General features: G+C 32.0%; 4 protein-coding genes across 5 annotated transcripts; 2 read left to right on the top strand and 2 right to left on the bottom strand.

The window, feature by feature from the left end:
• Nucleotides 1–1846: 1846 nt before the first annotated feature.
• LOC114170725 (monooxygenase 1-like) lies at nt 1847–4742 on the bottom strand. Its single transcript, XM_028056272.1, has 6 exons — nt 4635–4742; nt 3820–3966; nt 3287–3337; nt 3033–3204; nt 2670–2904; nt 1847–2575 (listed from the first exon to the last, which is right to left on the bottom strand). Exons 1-6 carry the CDS (start codon nt 4712–4714, stop codon nt 2046–2048), a joined length of 1215 nt encoding a protein of 404 aa, XP_027912073.1. The 5' UTR covers nt 4715–4742; the 3' UTR covers nt 1847–2045.
• Nucleotides 4743–6318: 1576 nt separating this feature from the next.
• LOC114169612 (protein ORANGE, chloroplastic) lies at nt 6319–11260 on the bottom strand. Its single transcript, XM_028054849.1, has 8 exons — nt 10867–11260; nt 10640–10754; nt 9585–9701; nt 9339–9425; nt 8305–8381; nt 7941–8068; nt 7069–7205; nt 6319–6630 (listed from the first exon to the last, which is right to left on the bottom strand). The coding sequence occupies exons 1-8, from the start codon at nt 11061–11063 to the stop codon at nt 6553–6555; spliced, it is 936 nt and encodes a 311-aa protein (XP_027910650.1). The 5' UTR covers nt 11064–11260; the 3' UTR covers nt 6319–6552.
• A 1976-nt stretch (nt 11261–13236) lies between these two features.
• Nucleotides 13237–15853, top strand: LOC114168498 (chloride conductance regulatory protein ICln). 2 transcript variants are annotated; one of them, XM_028053339.1, is made up of 8 exons: nt 13237–13613; nt 13735–13900; nt 13986–14109; nt 14192–14303; nt 14388–14447; nt 14525–14587; nt 14679–14764; nt 15569–15853. In XM_028053339.1, exons 2-8 carry the CDS (start codon nt 13749–13751, stop codon nt 15638–15640), a joined length of 669 nt encoding a protein of 222 aa, XP_027909140.1. In that variant the 5' UTR covers nt 13237–13613; nt 13735–13748; the 3' UTR covers nt 15641–15853. The 2 variants fall into 2 exon arrangements, with proteins under 2 accessions (XP_027909140.1, XP_027909139.1); XM_028053338.1 differs by having other exon boundaries at nt 13716–13900.
• A 2165-nt stretch (nt 15854–18018) lies between these two features.
• On the top strand, nt 18019–19342 carry LOC114170646 (protein EXORDIUM-like 3). The gene has a single exon (XM_028056169.1). It carries the CDS (start codon nt 18108–18110, stop codon nt 19152–19154), a length of 1047 nt encoding a protein of 348 aa, XP_027911970.1. The 5' UTR covers nt 18019–18107; the 3' UTR covers nt 19155–19342.
• Nucleotides 19343–21814: the final 2472 nt, after the last annotated feature.

The raw sequence follows: 21814 nt of genomic DNA, 5'->3' as shown, positions 1-21814 counted from the left end.
AAATAGCTTACGTGTCAGTAGGAGAATAAGAATCAAAAGAAATCGCGGGTAACTATAAAATTGAAATTAAAGGCGGTTCTGATTCATATCTTTATAAATAGGCGCCTTCTGAACCATTTTTTGAATTTTCATTCTCCCACTCTAACAAAACATTAATCCCCGCGAGTTTTTATTTCGTGTTAAAACTCACATTTTCTTTTCCCGTATTACTTTTCATTTGAAACAATGTTTCAAATAAAATGACACATCACACAAAATAAATATTTTATAAAATAATCTTTTGAAAATGGTAAATTAAGCTATATCTAAAATTACGATAATAAATATTTCAAAATATAGAATTCATAACTAAATTTATGAGAAAATAATACTTTTATTGCACAGTATAAACACTTATCTTATATAACTAAAATGTTAATGAATAAGTATGCATACATCAATTATATTATAATTCGTTATTAGAAGTATAATATATTTTTATTATAGAAATTGGACTCAGAATTCATTTGAGGAAAATAAATCCTAATTTTATTTCTTATTTATTTGTATACTCATTACCTCGAATAATAATTCTTTATAAAATTATAAAGATGATTTTTTATTAACATCAAAGGAGATATTAAATATTTATAGTTAAGTATTTTTTTAAAGAACAATAACTAAAATATGTAGGAACAAGTTAATAATTCAAATTATAAATTTTAATTTTAATTTTACAATAAATAATTTATACGTGATCCAGTTATTTTTTTAATTATTGAAGATTTAAACTAATTAAAATTTAAGTTAGAATTAAATATAGTGAAACATGATATATTAATTTGATGTATAATTCTAGATTAACATATATCATATTTGATTTTTAATATCAAATATTCTGGTATTGTTTAAGTTATGATACAGTTATACTTTAAGTTGGATAGTATATCCATATATAATTATATATAAAATATTTTAAGATATTTTATTGATATTTATTAATAAAATATTTATTTTATAAGGTAGTAGTATTTTATTATAACAATAATTTATAATTTTTTATAATTTTAGATCAACATATATCGTATTTAATTTTCAATATCAAATGTAATTTTTTAAAAGTTATTTAAATTTCAGATATTACATGTCTTTTAATTTAGAGACATTTTGGCCGGTTACAATATTGAAAAAAAAAATGCTAGAGATGTAGCTGCAACTACCCATAAGAGAGAGAAAGTATTTTAAAATATTAAGCCAATAATATTTAAAGAGTAAAGGTTTTTTAAGTGGTTTTTCTAAAAAAATTGATCATATTTTAATGATTTACGGTGACAATATCATCTTAATAAACATAAATTTGAAGAATACTTAAATCATAGAATAATATGAAAATAAATACTCATATTATTAGTTATTAATTAAATATAATGAACAAAATCATTATATTTAAATGTAAAAAAAATGGAGAAAAATGCAGTAAAAGAATAAAAAAGTGATTTCGATATAGTTTAATTATTAATTTTGAACTTAACAAAAATAGTTGATACTTCAAATTATTACTCTATCAATTTGTTACAGTGTCTTATTTTAATTATATAATTAGCTTTAATCAAACAACATTCAACAATCTATCATATTATAAGATGATTCTTTTTTTTATTGCAATTTACAAAATTTAGCAGTTATTTTTAAGCTTAGAATACCAAACAGTGTATGATTATCAATTTTGGTCCATTTAAAAGTTCAAATCTCCTGAAAGTTAAAACTACCACAATTTAGAATGGGAGTTGAAAGACTCAATTATTAAATAACAACCATGAACAAAATGGCTTTATAGTTTACACTAACCTTACAACACATTAATAAAATCAATAGATACCAACCATATGTTACATCATCTAAAAGGCATTAAATTAGAGGACAGAAGCCATAACACCTAAAAACTACTAATTTATTAACATAACTAACATGGTGTGACGGTTGTGGACATAATATAAAATATCAATGATCATGATATACAATAGAATAGTATTTGGAATGATATGAATATTTAAAGCTTCATGTTCCTATAGATTTCCACAATGATAACGGGAATGCCAATCGGGGTCTCTGAACAGAGTGGACATGATTGCAAGGATAATGAATCTAATTATGCATGATGTTGTGTCAAGCTTCTTCCCAACAAGGAAGGAATGAAAAGAGAGCCAAAAGTTTCTCATTTTCCTCTCTTTCACATATTGATCAAATGCTTCCTCTGCCATTACAATGTTCATTTCTGTTTCCTCTGTCTTCTTACTATTATCAAACATCTTCTGTGCAAGGCATCTAGCGAGAACAATGGCATCTTCTATGGAGGCTGAGCCACCCTGTGCAACAAATGGGCCTGTGGGATGCATTGCATCACCAGCAATTGTTACCGTTCCTTTCCTGAAGTTGTTAAAGAGCAAATCCCACGGTGGCCTATACTTCAAATCCGTGAGATGCAAGAAGCTCAAATTGGTGTTTCTCATCATGTCCATCGCCTCTTCTGGGAAACCTTTCAATGACTCCATCAACGATTGTCTAATAAGCACTGGGTCTTGCCAAATTTTTGAATCTGCTTTTCATTTGTGTAGGATGAAGCAAAAACAATTAAAATGAGATGAAGAACCTCTCTAACGTTTGTGTATAAGATAAAAGAAGTTATTGACCTTTCGAAGTCCTTAGCCTTGTCACAAACCAATAAACAACTTTGTCAGTCACTGGAAGCCTTCCGAGTTGGACTTGACCTTTGCTCATCACCACAAACTCACTCGCAAATTGATGACCATTTGGATAATTTGTGAAGCCTCGTGCAACACTCGTAGAGAAGAGCGAGAGCGTCGTTCGGTGTAACCCAAACATGCTTGCAATGGCAGAATTCACACCATCACATCCAATAACAACCTGATACACATTATCTCTTAAGAAGTAAATCTTAAGTCTAACTCTACAAAACTGACATTTATATAAAATCGTCTTATTTCATTAGAACTTCCAACTATATTATTAGTGTAGAAAAGACAGAAATATACCTTAGCATGAAGAACACTTCCATTGCTTAGCATAAGGTGTGGAAACTTTGTTACAGGATCTAATTCGACAGAAAGCACTTGACAATTGGTACGTATAGTCCCTGTCGGTAAATTATCGGCCATGACTTTCACCAGATCAGTGCGCTTTAAACAACGAAATTCCTTATTAACCCTGTTCCGTTTATTACCAAAATCAAGTTAACTACAAGATATTTATTTCACGTAATTTTTACTTGTATTACTCTATGACTCACCCAAACGGAAATTCCATTGGCTCAACCTCGTTAAGAGATATGAATCTTCCCCTGAAAACATACATTTTGTTATTTTAGTAGTTAAATGATATGAGATGAAGATATATATTTTATGCGTTGTAGGTGGATCTTTGTATTCACATACTCTCTTTTTTTTTTTTTTTATTACATACGTGATTTGATTTGTGCAGGAAGTGTTTGAAATAAGAGTCATGATAACTTGAAAACCATTTGCAAAAATATAAAGCGATTCAAATATACATAAAAAATAAAGTACTTGATTCCTTAAGTTTATTCATATTTAAGATATAAAAAAAATGCCGAATATCTTTTTGGTAGTTCATCGTCATCAGAATTCTTTTTGAAGTAATTTTTGCGTACCAGAATGTTGTATCTGGTTCCTCACCTGATTTACTAATTTTTACAAGTAAAAAACTTATATATATATATATATATATATATATATATATATATATATATTTTACGAATAATTTGGGTAATAGATGAGAGGGTGCAACATGGGAATATGTTACCTTTGTATTTGAATAGCAGTTTCTCTAAGGGTTGAAGCAATGCCAAGCTGATCAAGTGCACGCCACCCATTTGCCTGCACAATTATAGCTGCTCCTGTTGCTCGAACACTCTCTGATCTTTCTAACACCACACTTTTAATCCTCTTCCTGAAAATAATTAAGTTCATGCAAATGGAATCTCGAATGCTATGGAAGAAACAAATAAAGCATCAAATCATGACTCAACTCCGAAGTTACTCACGGATAACAGTTTTAGATTAGGGATTTTAGAGAAGTATACAGAATAATAATAATAAACGAATGAAAATGTGGATGTTACATTTTCTTCATCTGGAAAAACTATCCGCAAAAAATTCTAAGAAAGAATAGCGAAACTAACTTTTCTTTATGAGCTAAATTTGTTTTTTATATGCGATAAATCAAATTTCGAACGAGTTATGTAATATAAAATGTTACAAAAATGAATTTTCTTATTAAATATAAAATAAATTACGTTCGAAAAAAAAAGAGGATTATCCGTCGTTTCGTTATCATCTTCTTTAACAATTCATCTGTACTAATGTTATGGAAAGAAAACCGGTAAAATTATATATACATATTCATTCAAAGAGCATGTAGCGTTATTAGAGCTCTTTCTTTTCATATGATTATCTAAGCCGATGCAATATTGTTTACTTTCTGAAATGGAAATTGCAAAAGACAAAAAAAAAAAAGAGACTGAATCAAATGTTAATTAAGAGAATGGAGATTGTTGAATCAGTGAATGATATTGAATTGCGAATTGAAGAAGAAAACGATAACGAAGAAGAGAAAACCTGTGAAGGGCAAGCGCTGTTGCAAGGCCACAAATTCCAGCTCCGACGATCACAATCTCCGCATCAACATTTGTTTCCATCTTCTTCCTCTTTCCTTCCTATTTAACAGATTCAAATACATTTTCAACACACTTATCTCTATTTCTACTTACTTTTTATAGCCTCATTTCTCAACACCACCACCATTTCACTTTGCATAATAAATTAAACAATGCAACACTCTTTTCATTTTTAAAATATATCAATACTTAATTACAGAATCCATATTCTTTTACTTCTCACACCACAATACAAATCACATGAAAGATTAATACATTTTCACTTTTAATATATCAAATTCATTGAAGGATATCACAACACGTTTTAAATTATTTTTGCAAAAAAATGTGTAATTTCATGCAATATAGGTTAACAAATTATTTTTAAAATACCAATACAATTTAAATAGAATTTTAAATCGGCTCAAGAGTCAACATACCAATACAATCATAAATGAACAAAAGACTAGGACTAGAAATATTTAAAGTTTTATTTTGTCCATGTTTAGAGAGTACATTACATAAAAAAATGCAATATAATCTTAATGTATTATTATTAAAAGAATTACATGATCACCAAATAATGCTATTTTTTTGTGTGTCTATTTATGTCAAAATCATTAGAGAATTATTATATGCTAAATAGTTCTCAATTCCTTCTAAGAAGTGACCATCACTTGACACAGCCTCTTTATTTTTCGAGTCACACTTACGTATGAGGTAATATTCTCACATGAAAATAATTAGAAAAAGTTGTAGTTAAATCTAGTATAAAAATTGAACTTAAATTATTGTTATTTGGCTATGCAAATGTATGTTACTTAGACTACTTACTTGGAATTTTGTACACATGCATTTTGATGATGAAAATGACATTGTTCCCCTGTTAAACATGATCACATGAGAGCATGTGGAGGTTAATAATCTTTTCCATATAAAAAAAAAAAAAAAACTTGATAAAAATATTGTAGAATTTATAGGCGTATTGAGGGAGCATCGAAATAAAAATCTTTTATTGATTAAGTTATAAATTTATTCTTATACAAAATATTACATAATCAGAAATTTTCTAATTTAAATTTGATCTACAAACTCCCATATGTAGATTATGGTTTGTAAGAGTAGATTGATATAATAATATTATATTGATATATAAAACCATTTGAATGAACTATTCTTTATCTTATCTGCATAATTTGGATAGTTTTAATTAAATTCTTAAATTGATTCGAAGTTTCAAGAGAAACGTTCTTTAGTGACCTTAGACATAAGCGAAAACAAACAATTATTTCCTCTTTTTTAGTGTATCAATATTTAATTAGTTTGAGAAGTCGATATGTAATTTTGATCCAATAAAATTTTTAATAACATACTTATTTCCCAAAATTTCACTATTAAATAATTTAGGTTAAATATAGTATCATTTAGTTATTAATAAAAAAATACTTGCTTATGTTTTGTGATAATAATGTAACAAATATAATTAAACATTACTATTTTTATGTGAATTAGTAATTTTAACATGGTTACAATGGAATACTTCAACGTTTTCTTTTCAAAAGGAAAAAATGTTTTAGCAATATATCATAGTGTGTAATTTCTAAAGTATTACAAATAGTACGCGTTAAATTTGCATTCGTTTTGGCTAGAAAAAGGTTATGTGGCCATCCATAAAAAGTAAATATGATATCTCTAGCTGCACCACTTTTATTTGAGTCCTCATACAAATGGAAGCTGTCCTATATTCTTAACCACTTTTTCTTATATGGAGTTTATCAATATTTACAGAAATTCCATTTCTCCGCCAGGGCAGCAAATTACACGCAAATTAAGCTTCAAATTGCCTGCTAGGGATACAAATTACAATGATTTTTTAACCTCTAATCGAAAGGATCAATTCTGGGATCATGTTCGCTTGCCATGGCCATTCCAGTGCAAAGGCATGTTGGACACATAACCTGTAATCAGAGAGCATGACAGTAACAAAAAAATTCTCAACAATCACTCTTGCTGTGAACTGATAGCATGTAAACAACTTGTACCCAATTTACCTAGGTGAGCATTTGTAAACTTGATTTCAAATTATTTTGATTTGTAAAATTGATTTTGGTTAAAGGCGAATTTGAAGTGAAGTAAACTATTTTTGAAAATGTTCATTTGAGAAGTTTATAGTAAAACTCAGTATGAAAATTTACAACTCAACAAAAGCCCATGAACGAACCAAAAATCTTGAAAAATATATAATGTAATGATTTGAAACTTCAATACTGTTTTTTGCAACAATTTCAAAGGGTTTGAAATGAAAGGCGTTGAGTTTTAGTTAAGTATACTATGGCTGTTCTCTAATATAACTAGTGGAAAGGTAGCAGGAAATGAAATACTTCTAAATGACCAACCTTGCCAGATCCAGAGCAATTTGAACATCTCTCAGTTTTTGGTGGTAAAAGAGGCTTATTTCCACCTTTGATTGTGGATACTGGTTCAATCAGAACAAGTGCTCCTGTGCTTGAACAGCGAGCACATGCAAGATATCCTGACAGCAAAAGTACAATACATATGTCAACTTTCTTGGAGTTAGCATGAACAGATAGATTATTAAAATCTCCAAACCATGTAAGCTGAGTGATAAGTAATAAATAGTTCCAGACTTCTCTGCACTTTTGTTTCACTAGGGCGTAAGATATGCATCCAATGCCACAGTTCTGTGCAATTATTGTATCATTCAGGCATCTTCAATGCAGGGATCATTGTCAGGGTTTTCAGCTTAAAACTTAGGTCTTATAAGAAACAGTCATTGGAGCATGTGATATGGCATGAGAGGGTCTTAAATTTAACACCCTGAATCCTAAGAATAAAAGTGTGGATCTTATAAAACCCTTGTCTTGGAGCGAAACTTAAGAGGTCTAAAAGTGATGCGGCATGACAAGATTAAAAAAAATAAAATAAGACTCCATGGTATATAACTCTTACATTGAAGAGAGGCTTAAAATAAGTAAAGATGCCATTTTTTGACACTCGACACTGCGGACAATGGTCAGAATCAGAAAATATCAAGGGAATTCTCTAAAACTGAGAAGAAAGATGATTATTGTGAATACAGCTTAGAATGACATAAATAGGAGCCGCCTCAAGCTTCACTTTGTTTTATGATTTATATGTTCCTTCCTAATTTCAATAGTCAAAGACTTTGGTTCACCACCTCTTCCTTTGCAACTAGAAAGTAGAATCATATGCATTGCAGATATCAAAAGAGGTTTAGAAATCTTACCAGTACCAAGACAGTATTTGCATCTTTTTTGCTCCTGCTGTTTTACATTGTTTATCTCAACAACCATTAATGCCGAGATTACTCCAACCGCTCCTCCCGAGAATGATGCCACTATGGGATCAACCTGACTAGAATATCCAACAGAATTTAGTTGTTAGGATATAATAAGTAGAATGCAAAAGGAAATCATTTTAGCAGCAATGAACTAGCCCTAATCATGTATCCTTATACAGACAAATAACATGCCGCTTTTTTCATAAAACTTCAATATTAACCGATTCTGGGAATATAACATTAATTTCCATGGCTGCTCCTGAGAATAAAGTATACAGGGCAACAGCAGATAAAAAAAAAAAGGCACTACCTCAGCTGCATAGGCAGATGTAGACTTTCAATGAAATCTGCATATGATGTGCCCCCTAGTCCAAGCTTAAGCTCCAGCTAAGGAGAAAAAAAGGAGTTGCAATGACTGAAAGTTAGATAAAAACATGAAAAGAATAAATCAAATCTCAGTTCTTTCTAATATGAAGTATAGCTTTAATCTGTGTCAAGTGTCTTCTACTAAAGCTATTATTATTTGTTACAAAAGCTATAATAACTTTGCTGTCAGTTGTTATCAGTTACAGCAGCCTATTGGAGCTATGCAGACTTACAAATTCAGTTCAGTGCTTCAGATGCTCTATATAAAGTTTACTCCCTTTAACACAAAGAATACTTTTGTAATCCTCTCATTTTCAGAATAAATTGTATTGTATCTCACTCAGATTAGTGATCTACTCTCTTCTGGTATCTCTCTTTTCTAAGGTCATCATTTTCTAATAGTTCACATGGCAATAACTCTTTATAAGTTAAGAATGATATATTAAAAGAAAGAATAGATAAATAAATAAATAGAAACAAACAAATTGAAGTACCTCCTATGCGTAGTATCATCATAGCAAAAACATAATTAAGGACGGCACTATGCAGAAGTAATTAATTACTCGTAATGCACCCAAAATAAAAGGTTATAGAGCTTAGATTAAGCACTTCCAACATAAGCTTAGAAAGAGGTAAGAGGGGCAGCTAATTTATTACACTATTTTGAACAATTGATGAAATATTGCACTTTTTGGCTAGGTCTTCCCCTTCTCAAGAGTGATTGACACTCATGTTTTTTTCTCATCGAATGAGAAGCAAAAAAATTAAGTAGAATATGTACTTTTGTTGCACCAGTACAAAGACTTGGGTTTACATCCAGCATAATGATTTATAAAAATAAATTAAACATACTTCCAAGTTATTTAATCCAAAGAAAATTGCAAAGGGAACAACCAAAAAAGAAATTTCCTACCTAATTTCATATTTGATAGCATATTCAATATTGAAAACACAGAGCTAGGTGCAGAAAAATCTTACACTAGGTGCAAGGAGACCACCAAAAAGAATTATCCCAGCAATAAGAGAAAAACAGGTTGCATAATATTGCTTGAGGTTTGCTGAAGTCTGCAAATAACATATGTATCAGTTACCATTTTTCCAAACCTTTTTCAAAGGAAAGTAAATTCTCCATGGTCATCAGAACAAATGACAAAATCAACGTGACTTGTTATTAAATGAAAAAAATTGAGATGATTCGTAGATAAGTCTAACGAAGAAACTTACCAAAGGAGGCAAGAATGGAATGAATGATGGGAAGTTAGGAAGTTCATTCTCTTGTTCTTCATCTATAATTCCAAGTTCAGCACTTTTAATTCTTTGCTGTATCCTAAGCCTACGAACCTACAAAATAAGAGAATTTTGGTTGAGAGAAGGGCTTGCCAAAGAGTATAACATATGAATGAATTTGAATTTCCAACAGGTTATTTGTATTAAATTTGGAACGATGAAGGAAAATATCAGATCAATATAATTTTTATACTGGAGAACAGAACCATGGCCAACAAGACCACCTCAATATCTGTAATACAGTCAGAAAGCACAAATTATAGGTAATGAAATATCCAACTTTTATAAAAAAAAGTAGAGCGAAACTACAAGTAATAAAATATCCAAATGAAGAACCCTTTACTCTGTGTGGCCTTCATTTTGGAATGAAATGCTCCCCCATACACCACCATTATACAATATGTCGGCTCTATTACAGAAGCTACATCCATTAAATCACCAAACATGAGATGTCAAGATTCAGAAATGTTACATAAAATTAAAGGAAACACATCTCATACTTCCATGTTCAAAATTCCAACAATCTTTCATTCAACATTAAATAGTCACAGCAATTTGATAAATCGAAGCTCATCCAGAGCACCACCATCCATTCGTCAAGTCCCTTGAAACAGGATCAAGTTTGCAAATGGCCCAGAAAAAAAAGTAATCAAGACTAAAGGCCAGGTATCTGGAAAACTACGTAACAGAAACAACAGAAACACCTAAAGTTCATCTTGAATAGTTCTGAAGCTAATACAAGTTCATATGCTAGTCAAAATCATCAGTTATTTGACCCTCCGTCAACCCTGTCTATTATAGATTTTTCAATTGTTTGTGTAAGTAAGACAATTACTAGTAGCTAGTGACAGAAGTTAGATCATGAAAACAAAGAAAAATCGACAGCAAGAAATTTCAAGAGAGCGTGTAATATTATGTGGTATCGACAACTTCGGGAATAACGAGGTGAGAAGTAATATATAGTATATGAATAGCAGCATGTGGTACGAGACCTCTTCCATTTGTAAAAAAATCTTGTTCCTCCGACTTCGAATGTTATCCTGAATCTCTTGAAGCTCCATCTTTGCGAAATCCTGCACAGTTTCGGGGCCTTCTATGATGCAGAATCTGCAGACAGAGGAATAAAAAATAAAAAAAGAAATCAGTCCAAAAAAGAAAAGGAACAACCTCGGTTTTTCCAAATAAAAAACGAAAGACTTAGAAACAAAAGAAAAGAGACCCTGTAGCAGCTGTTTTATCTGAAGAATCAGAGTCAAGAGAAGGGGCAAAAGAAGAGTCGGATTCTTGAGCCATGAATCGCCATCTGAGCCTGTTTGCATTCAGAGGCAGCAACTTGTTATTGGTGTTGTCCCTCCAAGACGAAGAGTAGGATTTGATTGGGTAAGAGACCCCGGCGAATCGACCCAGACACAGCATATTCCAAAATCACTCAAACATGAAATGAAAGAACATAGATAGATTGAAAATATATAGAGAATTTAGGGTTTGGTGGGGAGAAGCATATGCATCCACCGGAATTGCGAGGATTGGTGAGTGGAGTCCGCAAATTGGTTCCACTTTGGTATTTACTACATATTATTTAATCAGATATCTCTAGAAAACAGTATTTTTTAGTGGAGGGAGTACCCTCTCTTCTCTTCACTATTGATCCATTTCGCTAAATCCAAATCCCCTTCCATTTCAAGAAACTAAAAATTCCACTTTTCATTTCTGGAAAACTTTGGTTCCCAAAATAATCACTTCAATAATTAATTTAAAATTCAGTATATATATATATATATATATATATATATATATATATATATATATGTGTGTGTGTGTGGTAATTTATCTTTTAGTTTTTTTATATTTTAACTATTTATTAAAATAAAATAATATGAATTCTTTAAATTTAAATACATATTCTTGAAGTCATTATTTTTAATTATTATGCTTTCAAGTGATGTTAATTGGTTTTAAAAATTAATATAAGTGATAACGCAATTACTTAATATTTAATTTTCATTTAATACTTACATGTAATAAATATAAATGATATTAATGTGAGTAGGTTATTTATTAAATTCATTAAATATTTTTAAGAAGTAGACTTTAACTTTTATCTTATAACATAATAATGTTTTAATACACTTAATTATTATTTATATGATGTAAAATAGTTTGTATCTGTAATTGATATAAGTTTATATGATTTACAAACTAAGTTTTATAAAATTTTAACGAAATTATTAGGTTTTTCATCTACAACAATATATAAAGAAAAGGATTTCCTCTTTTATTTTTACATTTCAAAATAATAATTTTACTCTTTAAAATATAATTCTTTATTAAATTTTTGAAAATTAACCATTATTTTTATAAATTTTTTTATAAAATGGTCTATCTTTGTATTTTTTTTATTCTATTTATCAACAATTATTCTCTCACATTTTCTGATATATTTTACTTTATTTTTAATAAATAATTTTATTTTATATCATCATATACTAATATAATATTATGCATATTTAAAAAATGCATACACGCGATCATATCTGTGTGTACGCTAGTATATTATAAGAATTTTATATATTTTGTATAAATATTCTATTAATACCATATTATTTCATATTAACGTTTTGTTTAAATTTAGTTTATGTTTTATGTTAAATAAGGAGATGCACCGTTTTATAATTTTATTTGGTGTTTATCTCTAGGTAAATAAAAAAATTGTTTATTAACTTAATAAAATAAATTACGAAACAACTATTTATTTAAAAATTTAAAGAATACTTTTAAACAACAGTTATTTATTACAAAACTATATATATTTTCAATTATATTTTTAATTATCTATCCGTAAAGTAAGAGTTAAATGTGTTTTTGGTTCTTTAATTTTTAGTAAATTTTAGAATTTGTTAATTTCAAAATTTTAAATCAATTTAATACTTCATCTTTTGAAATACGTGGATTCAGTCATTTTAATTAAATTTTGTTAAGTTTATTTGACATTTCAAATGTGTTTTACAATAATATTTGACTTAATATTAAAGTAAAAATATATCAAATAGTATAAACAACTTAAATACAACCCTGAAATACGTATGAAACATCAAATAAATTTAACAAAATTTGATTAAAAAGATTAAATCTACATATTCTAAAAAATGAAATTAAATTAGTCCAAAATTTAAAAATAAATAATTTTAAAATTTACTCAAAATTAAAGAATATAAATATATTTAACCAGTAATAAAATTCCATGTGGAAACACGTTTGGCGGGGCTCTGGGTTATATCTAAATTTAGGCGGTGAATTTCCTTCTCACATTTACGATTTTGAATTTCCTTTTATTTACTGTTTTCGTATGATTTAGTTGCTCTAATCCTCTAGCTTCTGTTCAAATAGTTTTGAACGTTTTTGCCTTTGCAATTACCGCTTCTATTTCAAAATTAGGCGTGACAAATTTATATTTTCATAGAAACACTTTTTTCTTTTATTTATTTTTGGGTGCAATGGATGATTCTTCATAAGCCTTTTTATTTTATAATATATTTATATTTTGGTGCGGTAACAGATTTAATAATTGGGCTTAAATTGAATGGGTTAAACCTTTTAGGTTAAAAAAAACAATTCCGACCATAGAAAAACCCTAGAGCTGTCACCCCACCCCTCTCGAAGAGACCGTAGAGACGCTCGCGTCAAGGTCGCCACCAGTTACGTTGATACTGCGAGAGTTGCCGCTAACGGAGGCCCCGCCGCCGCCGCGAGAGGCTCCGCCGAGAGGTCTGTCTGCTTATTCTCCCTCGGCGCTGGGAGGGACTGCTGCATCGCGAGAATCGCTGTTTCCACACGAGTTGCGGTTTCGAACGCGATCCAACATGACCTTCGAAGATCGCGAGTGTTAAGTGAAGCGAGGAGTTGGAGAAAAAGATCGTAGAGTCGTACAATCTTGTCGCGATTTTGACTACCACTACAGTGAAACTGGTGCTTCCCACGAGTCTTTGAATTTATGTTCTAACATTTTAATTTCTTTAAAGTTTTACATTTCTGCATCCGAATGCGTTGACTGGAGTTGATTCTGATCAGATATTATATTGAGAAGCAGAGGAGATAAAAGAAATGGTGTTAGGAGTGAGAGAGATACGCTTCAGTGGAGAGCCCGTTCTTGACCGCGACAATGGCGAGGAGCTGATGCGGGTACAGCCTGGCACAGACATTGTCCTCGGCAACCTTCCTCGAGAATCCCCTGGCACGCTCTACATCACTACTAAGTATGCTCTCATTCGCAAACTCTCTTGTATTTTCGTATACTCTATTCAGTATTTCAGTATTCTTTACAATTTGGTTTAAATACAGGCAAGTAATATGGGTGAGTGATGTAGACAAGACTAAAGGGTATGCTGTTGATTTTTTATCTATATCTCTTCATGCTGTTTCTACAGACCCTGAAGCTTACCCTCTTCCTTGTTTATATACCCAGGTACATATTGTAATTCTATTATTTTTCATTTTTTCACACTTCTCCCCTTTCATCTTTCTCATTCTTCCTCATGTTCCTCTAGATTGATACTGAAGAAGCTGATGATGACCTCTCTGATTCGGAATCCAATCCTATCGAACAAGATTTGTCCAATGTCAAAGAAATGAGGCTCATTCCCTCTGATCCTACCCAATGTATCTTTTTCTTGTCTTCACCACTCTTCACATTTGCTTGTTTTTAATAGTTGTTTATGTGTGCGTGTCTTCTTTGTTTTCCAGTGGACACTCTCTTTGCAATATTCTGCCAGTGTGCAGAGCTTAATCCAGAACCGAATGATGGTAAGTACTGTTTTTTTTTTTTTGCCTTTTTCTTCACTCTTGCGTTTTCTTGTATCTGAGTTGTGCTGTTCTTTCAGATGAAGAAGAAGAAGAACATGACTGGGTTTTCAGTGCTGATCAGATGGTAGATGAAGAAGCAGGTATGTGTGCGTGCCTTACTCTTTATTGCTTTTACATCATACAAGCTTTCTGTGTTGTTCTTTAATATTTTCTTGTTTTTTTTTCTTCCAGAGGACGAAGATTATATCTCTCACAATCCAGTCAACTCTATTGGTCAGTCAAATGGAAATCATGACCTAGCCCGTACCATACTTGAGGTTGTGTTCTTCTCTATTTACTTGTGTTTGTGCAGTCTTATTCCGACACATGGATATAGCCCTTCTAAAGGGGAGGCGTTTAAAATGAGAATAAGGAATTGGATTATGCATATGACTTGAAGCATATTGTAAATTGTGAATATAGACCAGATTTAATTGTCATTGTTTGTCAAGCTTCTGTACTCACATCACTTAGTAAATTCAATAGAATACCAAGGTAGCCAATTCAGGAGTTAAATTTCGCTTGATCTAAATATTTGTTGGAATGTTATATAATAATTAACATTAACTTATCTTTAAAATGACTCATTTGTCGATAAAATAAAACAGGGCAATGAAATATCAATTAATTATTTATTTGCTTGAAAGTTTTTTGGTAAATGAAAAATCATGGACTTAATCTATTTTGTATGAATTTGGACCCAATGGTCATATTATTTTCAATTCAACATGTTATGATAGAACGAGTTCACATTTCTGCTTATTGCATTTGTTTGTCACATTTTTGAGTTTCAAGTTTTACGGTAGCAAGAGTCACAAACTGGAATATTATCTTCTGCAAGTTGAGATGTTTAAAAGATATCTAATTCCTTAAGTAGTACGATACAAAAAACAATATGTTTACTGGTTGAAGTTTATTTCATATGTGTACAGTATTATATTTGGATATTTGCAAGGTCTGTAGAACCTATGTATCCCCTTAAGTGATCTTTTAAACGGGGAAGTCACATTCTTTAAAGTTTGATTAATTATTCTTCTTTGTGGTCGTTACTGCTTACTTATATCCCTTTTAATTTATTACAGCTTCAAATCAATGATCGAAGATTTGAGGATGCGGAAGAGATGGATGATAATGAAGATGGCACCCATCATTGAGTGTCTGTAACTGTCTGTTGTGGTTTGGTTTTATATATGTAATCCAATTATGAAAATCTGACCAGGCTTGCTTATCTGGGACTTTTTTTAAGAAAACAGCAGAATACCGAGTTTAAAGCTGTATTTTGTAGAAGAACTTTTGAGTATTGTACGGACAGTTTATCGATAATTACTGTTTGGTCTTTTATCAATGTGCATTTCAGTGTTGGCAAATTATTTTATTGAGAGGTGAGAATTTGAGATTTTACTTGTCATCTTATTTGATTAACTCTTAAAATAGTTCAACTGGTAGTTACTAACAATTTTCATCTATACTTGGATGCATCACAATGTTTTTGTAAAAATACAACCATCGAGGTGCCACCAGGTAAAACATTCATGTTGAAATCTCTTCCATTAAGTAGCCCTGCAATTTCCCTTCTATTCACCTGAAGTTAAAACTGTTTACCCACTAGCTCATATCATATGAAGTCATTTAGCCGGCATAGTTTAGATATCAAATTGCAGGCTAAGTAATTAAGATTAGAATATGATATTATGTCTTGATTATTTAGCTTTTAACGCTACATATGAATAATAAAGTGAATTATCTCAATTTACTTTTCTTTTTCTCTTGGAATAAATTTTTTTCGATTGATTATTAACTTTCATGTATTAATCTTTTCGATTAAATGTGTATAAAGTTTGAAATAAAATAGTAGAAACTCAAATAGAATTAGGAATATTCGTGAGATACCAACAATATATAAGATTTTGTGAAGGAAACTTGAGGCCCTAGAAACAGGTTCAAACCTTTTGCACCCCTAAGTATGGTAGAATCATGCACAACTCAACTTGACATTCGTTTTAGGCCAGGCCCATAAGTTTCGAGCCCAGAGGATGAGAGAAAGAAAAAAAAAATCGTTACATACTCATGAAACACACGGGCCTGAGTTTTATAAAAGTTTATTAATAGAAAAGTTAAACCAACTAATCTAATACTAATGTCATCATTTAATTTATTAAAAGTAATACTCATGTATTTAATTATTTTATTAACATATCATTCATTCAACCTTGCTTATTTGTTTTCATCCAACGATAAATCCTAAGTTTTCTTTGCAATGGTTCAATGTTTAACACTTTGGAATTCCATTCAACACACCCAAAAAATGCTTACCTTATTTTATTTCATTTCATTTCAGAACACTTATAGAAATAATTACTTTATAAAATGTTTAGCAAAAATTGAGCAGTTAGGTTTTTTGAATTAAACAGGAATAAAATGGTAAAAAGTCGGAAAGTTACAGATGAAGAGGAGAGGTATGAGACAGTAATAAGTGTATGGAGTTGAATGAAAATCCACAATGTTAGGTGAGAAGAGCCAATGGAAAGTGTTTGAAGCTTGCGTGGAAGTTGATTTGTAGTTGAGTTCGGTGGTCATATATGCTCAAAGCTACTTCACTTCTCCCGAAACCAAATTCAAAATGCAGAAAATTGTGAAGAGTGCAGGCATTGAAAAACAGAGGAAGAGACAAAGCAGCGCTATAAGGTGTGTTTAAAGACTGCACCAATTCAGTTAATGTTGGAAGCAATGCAGTTTTTGTAACACATAATATGAACAAAGTTGCAGAAAGTGATGTGAAGGGTACTGACATTCCCCTCCCATCCAACCAATCAAACCACACTCTCATCTTCACTTTAATCATAAATTTCATACCTGAAAATAAGATATAGGAGGGAAAAAAGAGGTTAAATAAGTTAAATTAAAGTGAGAAAGAAAAAAAAAGTAGAAAAAGGACAGAGAGAGTTATCGAAGAAGTAGGAGACATGGATGATCCAACCCAATAGCAGCTGCCACCGGACCACTCTCCTTTCCTTTCATGGCGGTCCCCCTTCTCTCTATTTTCAAAAACCATTATAACTTTTATCCATATCTCTACTCTACACTATATAGTATTCTACCCGTATTTGGTATGGATAAATGTAATAATCATAACATACTAAACTTACCATCTTATAATCCCCAACTTACCCCTACCCTTCGTTTTCCCGCGCAAAGGATGAGGAAATCTCAAATCAGATGACGACAACCACCATCATCATCATCAATGTAAATCTCTCTCCCTTCGGCCCCACACCCCCCCCTTCACTTTAACAATCTAACTGTCCTCCATTACCCGCAAATCAATGTCACCAAAATTACCAACAATTTTTCCTTTTTTATTTTCTTTTATATTAATACATTTTTGCCAAACTTGTAATTTCGCTAATAAAATAAAATGAAATACGCAGTTCCAGTTAATCACTTTCACACTGTTCTTTTCCTTTCACTCATAATAATAATATAATAAAAGAAACACGAAAAGCCTTTTTCGATGTATAATATAAAGAAGCTTCACCCACTGAAACATCACGTTTCGTACTTGGGAGCTCTCTCGGCTCACTAACCCCAGCTTCTGTTCTACCACCTCCTCATACTCTCAAAATGTGCCAGGGTCTCTCCGCCGCATCGCCGCCGTTCGCGGCGTTTCTATCCCTTACCCTCGTTGTTTTCTCCCTCCTTGCCGGAGGTCCGGTCGCGGCTTGGCGGCCCTGGCCCCAGAACGGTAAAATGAACGTCACGGACTACGCCTTCGGAGACTCCAAGAAATACGAGGGGTCCTCGGAGTTCGTGAAGCTCAGGTACCACATGGGGCCGGTTCTCACCACCAACATCACCGTCCACACAATCTGGTACGGCAAGTGGGACCGGAGCCAGAAGAAGATAATCCGCGAGTTCATAAACTCAATCTCCGCCACGAACTCGCCGCACCCCTCCGTCGCGGGGTGGTGGCGGACCGTACAGCTCTACACGGACCAGACCGGAGCCAACATTTCGAAAACTGTTCGACTCGGGGAAGAGAAGAACGACCGGTTCTACTCTCACGGGAAATCGCTGACCCGGTTATCCATACAGTCTGTGATAAAAAGCGCCATCACCGCGAAAACCCGTCCATTGCCGATCAACCCGAGGAGCGGGTTATATCTCCTGCTGACCGCGGATGACGTGTACGTTCAGGATTTCTGCACTTCGGTGTGTGGGTTCCACTATTTCACGTTTCCGTCGTTGGTTGGGTATACTCTTCCGTACGCGTGGGTGGGTAACTCCGCAAAGCTCTGCCCCGGGCAGTGTGCTTACCCTTTTGCCCTGCCCGCCTACATCCCTAACCAGAAACCGTTCAAGTCCCCAAACGGCGACGTTGGCGTGGATGGCATGATAAGTGTGATTGGGCACGAGATGGCTGAGCTGGCATCCAACCCCTTGGCCAATGCTTGGTACGCCGGTCAGGACCCCTCTTTCCCGGTGGAGATCGCCGATCTCTGCGAGGGCATTTACGGCACCGGCGGCGGTGGATCCTACACCGGTCAGGTTTTGGACGCTCGTGATGGTGCCACCTATAACATGAACGGGATCAGACGGAGGTTCCTGGTTCAGTGGCTGTGGAGCCACGTTCTGAATTACTGTACCGGACCTAATGCGCTTGATCACTGATCTGTGCTCTACAATCAGCACCACCTCTTTCTTCCTTTTTTTACTCTGTTTTTCTTTGCTCCCTTTGCTTTGGTCTTGTGGGTCTGTGGGAATCTGCTAATTTTGTTAAGGTAGTTAAGTTTGTTCATTAATGCAAATAATGTAATTTTATTATTGTTATATCATAGTATATGGATTATGATGATGAACCTTTTTTGTTGTGAAGATTGGGAGAGGAATTGAAGAGAGTAGGAGTAGTCGCTAACAATATTAATGGAGTTAAAGAGAATTAGGTGGATTTTTGATTCATTCATGGAGAGAAGAGCGAAATTATGAATGAATATCGAAATCGAAAATTGAAACACTTTCGCTGATGTTGCTCTTGAACCCTTCTTTTTCCCATTCTCGTGTCCTTCAAAACCTAACGAGGACCCTTGTTACACAAAAAACAAAATAACTGAAATACGAATATTGCAATTATTACGCCTCATCAGGGGTAGGGTCCCATTCTACATATAACATGAACTTAAAATTACTTCCTAATAATTCATGTTTTACCATAGAAAACGATAAGATGAGAAAGGATTTTGATCTGGTGTGGTGTATTTGGTGGGAAGAGGATAAAGGACAAAATCCTGAGTTATCAGTGATGTTATATGAAGTTAGAAGATTGGTAACAGAAGGACTTAGGTTCACTTTGTCATACTTTACTTAGAAGTTGAGAGGAAGATGATTTGTGAACGCTTTTTCTCTTTTGATGTATCCAATATTGGGATGCACCAATAACCAAACATCACAATACCTACTAGAAAGAGTTTGTCGGGTACCACAAACAATTCAAAACTAGGACAGCCTCGTGAAGTAGTAGCATGGAAGAGGAGTCTATGGACCAAGACATCCACCTCAACAAACCATTATAAAACTCGACTTCGTCACAACATCATGTCCCAACTCGTGACTTGTTTCTCCATGTTAACACTCACCCATTATTTCGAGCCTATTCAAAATCTCACATTAACTAGAGATAAGATAATTTTATAATATATAAATATAAGATTGAATTAAACTTAAAGTCTTTTTTTAATATAGTATCGGAGCCATTACTATTGAGTCGCTAACCTTTTATAAAATTTAAGCTAGCCTTAACTCAAAAAATTTAAATCCATAACTTCTTTTGGTTTTTGAAGCAACGTCCATTTTCTCAAATGTTAAAAAGGCACGTGATATCTCTTACAGCCACCGTATTCTTTTGAACTACATACTTTTTTTTTTCCATGTAACGTAATGCATCTTCTCTATTCCGTGTTACCTCTTCATAAAAACCTACTTTGCAGTCTATTTCTTCAAAATCTTGAAAAGAAAAAGGTGGCCATTTGGTTTCTATTTCTTTCTCTTTAACTCTCCAAACAAATAAAAAAGGAAGTCATTTCGTCTTTATTTTTTTAGTTCTATAATTTTTTTTCTCTTTGCCTTTCAACTTTTTTACATTAAATTAATTCTTAAATTTTTGTTTTACCTCTTCAAATATTATGAATAATTAAATTTTATATGAATAAATAACGAGAAGAGAATTTAAAAATCATTAGTAATAAAAAGTTAATGTGGAAAATTCGTAACATATTTTTTATAAAGGTAAATATGTATTAATATATTAGAATACTCTCATACACTCTCCTAACATTTATAACCTTTTACATGAAAAATACTTCAAAATCTCATCTTTTACACTCCATACTACTTTTAAGACATTAGGTAAAATGTTTGAAGTAACTCAAAATGTAACCTCTTAAATGTGACAACGATGCTGTCTTGTCTCGAGGAAATTATCATTAAAATCACTTTGGAATCTTTAAAATTAAAACGATTGTCGTGGAGGATATACATTGGAGTCATCAACAATGCTTTACTACTTTAATTAAGCATCACTGGTTAATCGTTTTGGAAAAGAAGGAATCAATTATTGATATTATTACTATTTTCACTGTTTCAGATTCTTTGGTGCAATACTTATTATTTCATTTCGATGCATATTTACAAGTTAATTATTTCAGAGATATCTTAGAATAAAAGACAGTATTTAATCTGGATTCTTTTTTTCGTATGGAATATTTTTTCTTAGGTGTATGGTAACACTTTTTTGTTATATGGTTAGTCATTCCGAATTATCGACACATGTTTAGATTTTTTTCTCATATAAATTATAGGATTACAGTCATTGATTGTGATTATATACATATAACATTGATGTTACACGTATAAGACATTTGACATCACTTCTTATACATATAGTGTTTAATTTTATCTTTTCTATCCCATGTGAGACTTTGATTTACATTTAAATTTCTTTTTGACACAACTTATGTGAACAACAATTATTCCTGCCTGTCCTGAGAAAAGATTTCACACTATAATTTTTGTGTGTGGAAAGATAAGAATAAAAATGCATTTTAAAATAAAATAAAAAATGATTCCAAGTAATGTTCCATGTGATATGTTAATTAAACATGTTATGGAAGCTTATCTAATAATCCTATTCTTTGTGAAATGATAAATTTATTTCCATATTCTTACAAAGATCAATCGAATCAGACATGTAAATTCTTTCTCAATAATGAAACACCTAACTTGCAGGTAAAATTAACAGTACATTTGAATTTGTACTTAACGTATGTGTCCACATT

The sequence above is a fragment of the Vigna unguiculata genome, chromosome 11 (genome assembly GCF_004118075.2).
Source record: "Vigna unguiculata cultivar IT97K-499-35 chromosome 11, ASM411807v1, whole genome shotgun sequence".
In the NCBI taxonomy this organism is placed as follows: domain Eukaryota; kingdom Viridiplantae; phylum Streptophyta; class Magnoliopsida; order Fabales; family Fabaceae; genus Vigna; species Vigna unguiculata.
This window is presented reverse-complemented; position numbering and strand designations above follow the sequence as displayed.

Bases quoted from the DNA above. Each gene is read 5' to 3' on its own strand.
- LOC114170725 (XM_028056272.1), bottom strand. From the start codon at position 4,714: ATGGAAACAAATGTTGATGCGGAGATTGTGATCGTCGGAGCTGGAATT. The intron at 3,205-3,286 runs GTGAGTCATAGA...TAAACGGAACAG, and splicing joins CCAATGGAATTTCCGTTTGG to GGTTAATAAGGAATTTCGTT. The intron at 2,905-3,032 runs GTATATTTCTGT...AATGTGTATCAG, and splicing joins GAAGTGTTCTTCATGCTAAG to GTTGTTATTGGATGTGATGG.
- LOC114170646 (XM_028056169.1), top strand. From the start codon at position 18,108: ATGTGCCAGGGTCTCTCCGCCGCATCGCCGCCGTTCGCGGCGTTTCTA.
- LOC114168498 (XM_028053339.1), top strand. From the start codon at position 13,749: ATGGTGTTAGGAGTGAGAGAGATACGCTTCAGTGGAGAGCCCGTTCTT. The intron at 14,304-14,387 runs GTATCTTTTTCT...TTTGTTTTCCAG, and splicing joins TCCCTCTGATCCTACCCAAT to TGGACACTCTCTTTGCAATA. The intron at 14,448-14,524 runs GTAAGTACTGTT...CTGTTCTTTCAG, and splicing joins TAATCCAGAACCGAATGATG to ATGAAGAAGAAGAAGAACAT.
- LOC114169612 (XM_028054849.1), bottom strand. From the start codon at position 11,063: ATGCTGTGTCTGGGTCGATTCGCCGGGGTCTCTTACCCAATCAAATCC. The intron at 10,755-10,866 runs GTCTCTTTTCTT...CTCTGTCTGCAG, and splicing joins GATAAAACAGCTGCTACAGG to ATTCTGCATCATAGAAGGCC. The intron at 9,426-9,584 runs GTAAGTTTCTTC...TGTTATTTGCAG, and splicing joins TTCCATTCTTGCCTCCTTTG to ACTTCAGCAAACCTCAAGCA.